Source organism: Podarcis bocagei (assembly GCF_964188305.1).
Source record: "Podarcis bocagei genome assembly, chromosome: 10".
NCBI lineage: Eukaryota > Metazoa > Chordata > Lepidosauria > Squamata > Lacertidae > Podarcis > Podarcis bocagei.
In genome coordinates, this window is record NC_138135.1 from 20168443 (window position 1) to 20180141 (window position 11699).

General features: G+C 47.5%; 1 protein-coding gene across 1 annotated transcript; it reads left to right on the plus strand.

Annotated features, from left to right (window-relative positions):
* Nucleotides 1–264: 264 nt before the first annotated feature.
* Nucleotides 265–7843, plus strand: TMEM121B (transmembrane protein 121B). The gene has a single exon (XM_081210241.1). It carries the CDS (start codon nucleotides 4847–4849, stop codon nucleotides 6398–6400), a length of 1554 nt encoding a protein of 517 aa, XP_081066367.1. The 5' UTR covers nucleotides 265–4846; the 3' UTR covers nucleotides 6401–7843.
* The last annotated feature ends 3856 nt before the right edge of the window (nucleotides 7844–11699 follow it).

The window sequence follows — 11699 nt, forward strand, 5'->3', positions numbered from 1 at the left end:
GGATGGTTTACATTTTAAGGGGAAAATGTCAGTCTCAAATACTTTCTTGCCAACTGCAGTGAAAGCCAAACATTTGGTTTCGTTGACTGTACTTTTTCTGTGAATTACCAAGTATCTTTTTTAAAATAAAAAATCATTACCTTTTTTTATTAAAAAATGGATTTGTATAACAAAATGCAAAAGCTAAAATAAATAATAATTAAGACATGCCTTGTATTAAATACAAAAATGACATCCAAATGAAGCAGAGTAGACCAAGTGAAACACAGTGTCCTGTATTTAGGAAGTACCGGCTTCTAATTAAGTTTATACTACGGCAGCCTTCAAGCAAATATTATTTTCTTCTTTTAAAGTGCTCCGAGTTTTACAAAAATCTTCATAGTTTTATTTAATTATATCCTCTCTTCTTCCTCCTTCATGGTCTGCCCCCTTTTATCCTTGCAACATCACTGTGAGGTAGGCAAGGATGAGAGATGGTAACTGGCTCAAGGTCAGTCAGTAACCTTTATGTCTGAGCAGAGATTTGCATGTGATTTGTAGTCCCTTTGCTGTATACCACACTAGATATCCTGTGCTGCATAATGTGGCTCAGAACCGGAGTTGTCAAGGGGAAGAGCTGTAGTTCAGTAGCAGAGCATCTGTTTTGCAACTCTGGAGATCCACTGCTGGTCAGTGTAGACAAGTCCTGAGCTAGATCCACCATTGACCTGGCAGTATAAGGCAGCATCATATGTTCCAAGGAGCACGAGCTAAGTGTCCTACAAAGTGTTATAAATAACCATTATTTTCTGGGTGGGAGGCGGAGTTAGACTTGGTACTTTATCTATTGTTTTGAGAACTGCAGTGGTGTGTGTCAAGTTAATTGTGGCAACCATGCAATTAACTAGAAGCTGGAGGGGATGAAAGGAACTAGGGGATGAATTGAAGGTTTCAGATGTGGGTTGAAAAGAGAGCAGGATTATTCACTGGAAAAACAGCAGGGAAGGAGATCTTTTGAGTTTCTCAGAGGGCAGGTCTACCTAGTTCAGTACACCTGGTGTGCAGGTCACGGATCTCTTAATAGCTGACCTGTAGCTTCCTATGTTCACATGGTAAAGGAAGGGAGCCAGTGAAGAGAAGCTGGAAGGGATGTGAGCATTCTGAAATGAGATGCAGATTAACCAATGAGCCATGGGATGCAAAGTAGGAATAAGAGGTTGGAGATGGGCAAATGAAAGATCAGAGAGAACTGTCTTACAGTAATTGAGGTGAGAGAGAATCAGCTGAATTAACTTGATCCCTCATTTTCAGCATCTTGGCATGTTAATTTGAGTTTGCTAAGCTGTTTAGCACCTCAAGTATAAGTCATCCATCCTCCCCCATTCAAGGAGCAATTTGCACTTTTTTAAAATAAAAAAAGCCATACCATAAAACCTACTTATCCTCCTCCTGTCTTTCCCTGCTGCAGCTGTCGACTCATGACAGCCCCTGCAAGACATAATTAAGGCTCTTCACTCCTGTGCTTTATTTTAAGCATCCTTCCACCCTCAGACACTCTCCAGGCTTCTTTATTTCTTCCTTCTTGCAATCTGTTCTGTAAGAGACAGACCTTTCTTACCGATTTGGGGGACAAAACAGTCCTTTGCCCCCTGTTTCTTCAAGTAGCATTTAAATGCATGCAGTTTAAGACCAATTGATTTAAAATCCCTTTTAAAACTACCATCATCTTAACTTCATTATGAATTCTATTCTCTGTTACCACCAAACACCAGATTTGTCTTTGATGGGCTGATGGATGTTAGTACAATAATATCAGTGGGCTTTGCCAAATGGTATGGGAAGCCTTGTGATTTACAGGCAACTCCCCATTTACATGTTCCAAGGCACTGTGCGCGTAAGTGAAATTGTGTATATTGAGAAAGCCTGAAAACATCCTCCAAACCTCAGGAAACCCCTGGAAACCCCTTTTTAAAACAAGCAGCACTTACCAGACTCCCTCCAAACCTCCTTTCTCAAACTCCAACTCTTCACAGACCTCAAAGCTCCATGCAAAACCTCCTGGGACTGCACTTGAAAAGGCTTGTGGGACTGTTTTCGCACCATTTTTGCTGTTTTCACACTCTTTGGGGGGCCGTTTCCCCTCTTTAAGTGCTACTTCCAGGTTCGCAACAAGAGTACAGTGTGTATGGACAGTCACGGGTGACTTGTATGTGTGTAAACAGGGAGTTGCTTGTACTGTAATTTGATTCATGTGTGCTGGCTAAGCATGCAATCCTGACAGTGCTGGACAGAGGCCTAGAACCTGTTTTGTTTTTATTGACGGGGGCTCAGCCCTGAAGTATTTGAAATACCAATCGTGATGAACACAGAATTGGGTCCCACTAAATTTAGTGGGCCTTAATCCCAAGTCAAGTGCATGTCATTTCAGCTGTGGTCTGAGATCTTGAAATATAGGAAAGGCTGTGGCACATGCTTTGCAAGCAGAAGGTACTAGGTTCAATCCACGGCATCAACAGGTAGGGCTTGGGATGTCCCTGCCTGAAGCCTGAGAGCCATTGATAGAGCAGATTGATCTAGATGGATGCATAATCTAAGATGTGAAGGCTAAAAAAAAAAAAAGCTTGGGGAAATGGAGAGAAACAGGATTGTTGCAGTTTTTTTGTTGGGCCTTCATACCTCTAGTCTGACTAGTATAAGACACCTTCCTGTGTCCCATGAATGCTAGGTATTTAGACTTAACACGTATAAACTAGAATCAAGGAAGTGGGCAAATTAAAGTCATAGGAAATTCCAGACAAATAGATAATAGCGGAGCTTCTACAAAGAAAGGATTAAAAACCCATTTCTATGTTAATGCTATAAAAGTACAGGGTTTCCTGTTTACCACGAAAGCGGCAGAGGCTCACTTGGTTTCCTCCTCCATGGCTCCATTTGACAAGCTGAAAGCATCTCTTACTGAGCTGTCACTACCTCTGCTTCAGCTCCTCCTGTTGGCAAAGTGTATGTTCTGAAGTTTCTGATGGATACCTAAGGACTTAAGGATGTTATGCCTCGTGAAGGAATTGCACCAAGGACACCAAACGGATAAAAAAAGAGGCAAATGTTTATGTAAGAGGACAATATATTGTGGCCAAGCAGAAAAGTGTACATAACAATAAATCTAACATTTATATTATGGTTCCCCCCCCATGCAGCCTTTTCCTGCTATTCTGAAGCTTAGCAGATTGTCCCTTTAAAAAATCATTTCTTTTTATTCCTGTTGGGCTCCTAAGTGCTTAACCTTTTGTACTGTCCTAACTCGAAAACTGTTGCAGCAGTATTCAAAGAGCCAAGCTACTAAGTCAGTGGGAGCCAACCTCAGCCTGCAGGTGTGATGTCACAGCTTCGAATGCCCCACCTGCCCCAGATTTAAAACTCAATATGGAAAAAGGAGGCTTCCTTTAACTGGAGATTGTCTTGGATTTGTGAAGTTGCTGGTATTATGTCTTATGCATAGATGCTGGCCTGCCTTGTATGTGTTGCAGAGTAAGGCTAAAAGTGTTTTATGCTGCAAAAAAGTGCTCATGCCAGGGTGGAAAGTGCATGATGCATGAAATATGCTGAAGCTAAGCCACTCCTGATGTGGTCAGTGCTTGGACAGTAGACACCCTCCCACACAGGTCCATGATGGAACTTAAGGCGGGATATAAACGTAATATACTTACAAATGACACCCTATTATTCTGGATTGAATTATTAACCTTGGCACCACCACCCCGCCCAGTCCTTGAAATCGCCTTCTGAGGTCTGTCAGGGCTCATGTTTAGTGATCTTCAAAAGGCAACATATTTTTAGTAACGTCTAATGCCATTTTTAGCACCCTTTTTTTTTTTTAGCATTGCCTTCCAGTGTATTGTTTATTGAGGTTTCGTTCTTTGCAAACTAACTCTTGGAATCTTTGTAAGCTGCTCTGAGCTTTGCACCATAATGGGATAGGAAAAAAAGAAAAGAAACGAATGTTCATTAGTATAAAAATAATACCAAGCAAAGGAAATGCTACTTTCCCAATTATAAAAGCCCACTTCAACAGTAACTATTCAATGCCCACCCTGCTCTTTCCATCATTTATGCCTGGTGCTTAAGTAGGCAGTTAAGGAAACCAGTTCCCGAGCCATCCTCCCTTTGCAGCCTCCGAGGCGCACTGTGGCACGAGCTTTCCCCCTAGGCGACAGCTTCCCCCTTCCTGAGGCAAGTGACTCATTTGCTGCTGCATCAGGCCGCCCACCCAGTTGCCACGAAGCTCGCTGCGAGGGGGTGGGCAACAAAAGCAGCTGCCGCTCCCAGGTATCCTCCTGGCTCGCCAGCAATCCGCGCCCCCGTCCCTCCGCTGCCTTGGCAGGCGCTTCTGGAGAAGAGCATCAGCCAGGAGGCGCGCGCGCTGGCTCTTTCTTTTGGCAGCCTCTCGCCTTGCATCTCCGTCTTTGTCCGCATCCCCAAACCCGCCCCTCCTTCACCTGCCTTTCTCCGCGCAGCATCTGCTTTAGGGGGTTCTCTCCTTTCTTCCATCAAGCGTCCGTCTCTGCGACTGGATCCACTCCCGGATTCCCCGCTTCTCTCTCTTTCGTCCACGGCAGGATCCGCTCCGGGTTTCTACTGATTCCGACGGCGGGGAAAGGGAAGATCCAGGCCGGGTCTCGGCTTTCGCTCAGAGCCTGCCCACCGTCCTCCTCCTCCTCCTCCCTCTCGCCCATCCCCACCATCCCCATCGCTCGGCGCTCCCCGGGGCTGGATCGTGCCGGGCAGCTTACTCGCCGGGTGCCCGGCCTGGAGGGCTGTGGCCCGCCCGCCCATCTCTGTGGGGCGCGGGTGGGGGGCGGGGAGGACGACCATGCACCGAGTCGTCTCCAACCAGCGCTCGGTCTCCTCCTCCTCGGGCTCCTTCCAGGCTCCCCCGCCGCCTCCCCCCGCCGCGGACCTGCAGCCCCTTTTCCTGGGCGGCGGCATCAGCAGCACCAGCAGCTCGAGCGGCGGCACCCGGAGGGGCAGGCGGGGCTCCGTGTCCAGCTCGGCCTCCACCCGCACTCGCAGCAGGAGCAGCAGCAGCGGCCGCAGCAGTGAGGAAGAGGAGGAGGAGGAAGAGGGCGAGGAGGAGGAAGCCAAGCCCCTCGTGCCGGTTCAGGAGCCCGCCTCGCCGCCCGCCCCGCCCGCCGCCTGCGCCTCCCCGGGGTCCAGCAGCACCTCCACGTCGGGCTGCAGCATGACAGCCGCCGAGCTGTACGGGGCTCCGGCCGCCGGGCCCGGGGCGGCGGCGGCGGCGAGCGCGGCCGCGGAACTGCTGTGGGCGGGGGGCTCGGGCGGGTCTCGCTGGGGCTACAAGGCGCTGTCCCTGGTGCTGCTACTGGGCCAGGGGGCGCTGCTGGACCTCTACCTGATCGCCGTCACCGACCTGTATTGGTGCAGCTGGATCGCCACCGACCTGGTGCTGGCCGCCGGCTGGAGCATCTTCTTCTGCCGCAACAGCCGCGCTCGTCGTCGGGAGCGCCCGTCCGGCGTCGGAGGGGGACACCCGCCGCCGCCCTTGCACCCGCTGCTGGGCCACCCGCCCCACGGCGGCCGAGGCGCCTGCGCTGCGTCGGGCGGGAAGGCAGGGGGCGCTCCGCGGGGCGGGGACTTCGCCTACGCTCACTTGGCCTGGCTGATCTACGCCATCGCCTTCACGCCCAAGGCGGCGCTCATCCTGGGCACGTCCATCCTGGAGCTGGTGGAGCTGCGCCTGCCGCTGGGCGCCACGGGCTTCCGGATCACGCTAGCGCTCTCGGCTCCACTCCTGTATTGCCTCCTGCGGGCCATCGGCGCCGAAGGCGGCTCCGGCTCCGGCCAGCTCCTCTTGCCGCCCCAGCCGCCGCCGCAGCACCGCGCCGCCGCCGCTTTCCTGGCCACGTGCTTGGACCTGCTGGACAGCTTCACTCTCCTGGAGCTGCTGCTCCTGCAGCCCGGCCGGCCGGCCTTGGCGCTGCCGCCGCCGCTCCGCTACGTGCTCATCGCTGTCTACTTCCTGTGCCTGGCTTCGCCGGTGCTGTGGCTGTACGAGCTGAGCGCCCCGCGGGCCCCCGGCGTCGCCCGCCTGGCCTTGCACTGGCTGCTGCCCGCCGGGCTCCTGGACGCGCCCCTGCTGGCGCTGCGCTGCCTCCTGCTGGTGCGCTACCAGCAGCCCCTCTCCATCTTCATGCTCAAGAACCTCTTCTTCCTGGCCTGCCGGGGCCTGGAGGCCCTGGAGACCTGCTGCCTCCTGCACTCCGCCGGCGGGCTGGCGGGCAACGGCAAGAACGCGCCAGCCCCCTCCGCCGGGGTCGGGGCCGGCCAGCTCAGCCACTGCATCTCCGAGAACGACATGGGGCCCCATGGCTACGTCAACACATTGGCCGTCACCGCGCAGAGCTGAGGGGGTCCACGCCCATGCCAGTGCCCCTCTGCAGTTACCCCACCTTGTATTCCATGCCAGTTCAGCTTAGGTACCCACCCCGCTGTAGTTACTTTCCCTTTTACATGTCTCCGATTTTCAGATTGGCCCAGTCGCCCAAACCCAGGCCTCTTAGGAGACAGCATTTGTGCATCTGACCCAGCTCCCTACCTCAGGGCACTGTAACTTTCTGAGCAGTTGTCCTGAATAACTTTGACCTACCTAGTATGACACTTCCCTGGAATGTTCATTGTCCATGGCAACCCTAGGGATTCTGACCTGTACCTGTTTTAGTTCCCTCTGTCCACTTTTATCTCTGCCAATCTCAACCAGATTAAGGCCCATTTAAGTCTCTCCTGGGAACTCAGTGGAGAACAGTAATGCTAATTTGTTGAATGAAGCAGTGGCCATTGGTTTAAACCAGCTGCACCCATGAAAGTATTGCCCTGGCATGGTTCAAAGTTGTCTAAAATATGTGGTCCACTGCATCACCCTAGTGGTGCCCATATAGTTTGGAGTCTTGTCAGTAGCTACACCTCAATAGTAATGTGAAGCAGCCTAATTTTCCCATCCTAATTAGTCAGGCTGTCTTCTGTGGCAATATCTGAGCTGCTCTTGCCTTAAATCACTTCCCTTCATGTACTACTTTAATCATGAAAACTTTTAATATTGTTAGATATTCTGTCACTACAGAGCAGCTAGACACACATAAATACACAACATAATGAATGCTGCAGCACTAGTCAAACCACCTATTGGGCCAAAATGATGGCAGCATCATTTTTTAATCCTTTCACCCAAGTTCTTACAAACTATTCCAAATCCTTTTCTTCCACCCCATCCCCATAACCCCCAAATCATTCCTATTTATTTTGTAGGTTCCTTCTAATGACAACTTAATGTGCTGTGGCTACAGACCCCTCACCTCTTTTGCTTCTATTTATAGAAATCAAGATGGAAGAAGTCTGTTGTTTAACTGCCTAACTGCACCTTCCAGATTATATACTTCACGCCAGGTTCATGAGCTGGTCTTATCAATAACAGAGAGAGGGGGAAATCCAGTTTCTCAGTCTTGATCAAGTTTTTGGTTTTTTGCTCTGACCTGTGGGTTTTTTTCTCTTTTCTGAGGTGCCTCCTACCACCACTGCCTATAGGAGAGCAGAGAGAGGGCAGCACCCACTTGGAATGCCTGGAAAAACATATTATTGTAAGCTGTCCAGGCTCTTTATATCCTATGTTGGGCTCCTCCTCCACGCAGTGGAGAGCCATCCAGCCATAATGCCAATGCTGAACAAAGAGAGAGGAACGCTATTGCTGGTGCTAAGTTAGGCTTAGTTCTGCTCACAGGCTCTACCACTTCAAACTGCAGGAGGGAACTCACATGATCAGATGCTTACTCATTCAAAATTTCCTTCCATGTGGCAAGCTAGACACATCCAATTTTATGTATACAGCAAATACATATGTATATATGTGTGTGTATGGTAGAGCATTTAGTAATGTGCACTCCCACTTGCAGGCTGAGGTGGTACAGCCCAGAACAGCTTTGGCCATTCAAAAATCTGTGCCTCTCTTTAGCACAGTTGCTCAGGGTGCTATAGGCATGCTAGCTGCCCTAGGGCACCATTTTACTGAACAAAAGATGAAAACCATTTTAAGGACAAATAAATCAGCAGGAGCTGCCTTTCTCAGGAAAGGGCACCTGTTTCATCTGCAGGTTCCTTTTAAAATATGGCGTCTCAGTGCATTCAGCCACACCTGCGCCTTTGTGGGGCAAATCGTATTTTCAGCATGACCACATGTTATTTGTTTCATTTTGCCCATAGCACTCCTCTGCTGTGGGATAATGCAATTTGGCTTGTGTGATACTTGAGTTCCCAGTGGCTTTCAGTTAGGAAGACTGGCATAGACAAGTCTTCCACACGTTAGGCCTTGGAATACATGACTATTCCTGCCCTCAAGGAAAAGGAAGTAATTTTAACCCTCTTGTACATTGTACAAAAGTTCATCACCACTCCCTCACTCTGGGGATAAACTAATTTCTGCCTTGGGGGTTTCTGGGATTAGGGTGGTACCTGCAATCTTTTAAGACGAAAGGAGCCATCTTTCTCCTTGCTGAAAATTTCTACCTCTGTGCTTGAACCTCATTGCATCATGTGCCGACCTTGCACATAAGGGAGTTATGTCTGACTCCCCCTCTCCCGAGGGGCCAAACTCTCTTCTTCATTGAGACATTTTACTCACCGGTGATAACAGGGTCTTATCAACAGCCTCTGCTTATGGGGGCTCTCGTTTTCTAGCTCTTGGGAATAGACCTGCATGATTTTAATAATTGGTGCTCTGTTTTGAGGACAGCTTTCACTTGCTTAATTAAGTAGGGACTTAAATAAAATGAAGAGGAGGAGGGAACTATCCCATCCTCTTATTTCTAGATATTTATTGGTGCTGCTTGTTATGCACTAAATAGTAAACTCGTTGACACGGAATGGAAACAGGCAGAAAGGGGTCACATTATTAATGGTCTTGTTGCCTGGCTATCTTGGAAAGATCCCCAATCCTTTCCTTACATGCCTGCTTCTTCTTTGTATGTGGGCCCAGAAATTTTGTGTGGGGAGGGGGAAAGGACATATAATTTGAAAGCAACCTGTCCTGGTGGACGCCAGCTGCCTTTGGTCTTAAAATCCCCAAGCTGCCTAGGTAGGAAAGAGAACAGAATGCTAACAACCACTAGATAAAACCTGTGGTATGCGATTGGGAGATGTTTTTCTCCACTCAGTAACCACTCATATAGGCAGTCAAGTTACTGTGCTATGGAGAAATGATACAAAAGCCAGAGGTGGTGGTAAATAACCTGGTTCTCATGCACTCTTATAATACTACATTTATATACCCAGCCTTTTCTCTCTATGGTTGCTTATAGAATTGGGATTTTCATTGGGTGGTTAACTCCATAGGAAGCTGCCTTATACCGAGTCATAAAGTTACACTGACTGGCAGTGGCTCTCCATGATTCAGGCAGGAGTCTCTCACAGCCCTACCTGGATACACCAGGAACTGAACGTGGGACTTTCTGCATACATAGATGTTCTACCCGAGCTTCAGCCCTGGAGTTGCTTTGAGATACCTGCTTACTGACCTCAAGCTAACCCATTGTTGTTGCAGGAACGAGAACTAAGGTTTAACTTTTTCACCAGTGATTTTATCCTGTCTGGTCTCCAAAGCAGATCTTCTGAAAGACTTTGTGTGGAATTCTGGCCAGAGGCCTTCCCTTCAGTAACTCCTTTCTATTTGTCTGGACAATCTTGGTGCTGTGACTGTGATTGTAAAACTTAAGTACTGTGGACTTTCCCTCCGAGCTCTAAGATACTTTTAGTGGGGATGCTAGTTTCCTGACAGAAAGAACAGGCGTGCATACAAATACTTCACTTCCTCCCAGAGAGAATCTGCTACAAAACAGGCTGCTGTGCAGTAATCAAATGCTATAAGCCATTACAGCTGTTATTTGCATTTAAATAACACTGAAATTTAAAATTGCATTTAAGTATATTGTGGTTGCCGTAAAGTGGTGGGCAAGAGCACCTGCCATTTGTAAAAACAGTTCAGTAACGGAACAGATTTGTGTGGCACAAATATTGGTAAAAATAAGGAATCTTGGTGGTTTAGAGCAACAACAAGGTCTGACAGCTCTTCTATGCCATGAAATCAAAACCAATTCAGTTGTGAGTGTGTTGCATTTACTGTACATCAGTCCTAACCCAATTTCAGTACTTTCATCTCAATCTGGATAAGGAATTATAAACATGGGAGAACAGGCTTCTGCACAGCAGTTCTAGTGCCATGAGGAACTCTGCACACAAATGGAAGTGGAATGGTTACAAACCACACTACATACAAGCTTAGGGAAGAAGTATGCAAGTTCTGGCTCAGAATCCCTCTATTTAAAGAAGCTGTGATATTTATTTTTTTAGGGCAAGCCCCTAACGTATGAAGACAGTGTCCCAAGGAGAAGAAAATTAAGAGAGACAGGCAGAAAACAAGGCAAGGAAACTTAGCATCCCCACAAATTTAGAGCTTTTTTAAAAAATAATAATTTGTTTTTAAAATAAAACCTAGGAACTGATTTCATTGTTGATGATGTCTGGTGGTTTAATTCTTTGCAGGACAGATCTGTGATAACAATTGTGCTTTCAGAAATTGTAAAGCAAACAAATTTAGACTTTAGGTCTGGACATGTAACAGAATAAGGTGCTGAAGTGGTAAAATACCATAAGCTGTGCCACATCAGACTCAGGTAAGTGATCACATTTCTTCATCCTTCCTGTAGGCACAAATCCATACTAGGCCAGATATAGATTTTTTCCTCTTTCTGTGCTAGTTTTCTATCTGCAGGAGGTTTTTTATTTCAACAAGCATTCAGAGCTGGATCCTCTCACCTGCATTATGAAGTGGTGCTGTTCAGTCTATCATCTCAGCATCCTACCAGCTCAAAAAAGTTCCAATTTAGGAAGGGAAGCAAAGTTGAATGACTTGGTAGTAGCTGTACTCTAGAAAAGATCTGGACTGAAGGCATGCTGGTTATTCTCCTCTTGCTAGGTGTGCAGTGTACCCATATCCAGGCTGGCCTCTTGAGTGCAGCTAGGTAGCTTGCCATTAGTTAAGTACAGTAAACCCACAACTTACATGGGGGGTACATTCTGGGGATCACACCTAAAACCAAAATCGTGTATATTCAAAACCATTGGGTTAAATGGTGGGTGGGATTGCCAAAATCTTATTTCCTAGATGCTCACCCCGTTTCCATTTACTTTTTATTTTTTTGCCAAGTGCATAAAGTTGAGCACACAAAAGTTAAATGTACACATGTAAATGTACACAAAAGCCTTATTCTGCAGGAAAAGTTAGCCAGTCTCTTATCTCCCTGCCCCCCTAACATCCAGCCTCCACCAGTCCTTATGTAAAGTGAAAAACAGAGCAAATGCCACTTAATTGATTCTCTGGATACGTAACATATCATTTTCTTTAGTAACAAATATTTAGCAAAGAGCCAGAGATATGCAAAATACAATATATTTTAATCAAGTTATTACCAATGAAAAAGGCATAGCAAAAAAGCAAATTTATTAAAAATACTGTACAGCTGTAATTTGCTATTGTGAAATGGACCATGTACATTGAAGGAAACTGCTGAGTGGTCTCTAAGGCTAAGAAGTCATGCAGTGGAACAGGCATCAAGTCTGCACGTGTTCATTTTAATACACTGGCACAATTTTCAAGGCAGTTG

What these genes read in the sequence shown, in the direction of transcription:
- TMEM121B (XM_081210241.1), top strand. Translation starts at nt 4,847, where the DNA reads ATGCACCGAGTCGTCTCCAACCAGCGCTCGGTCTCCTCCTCCTCGGGC.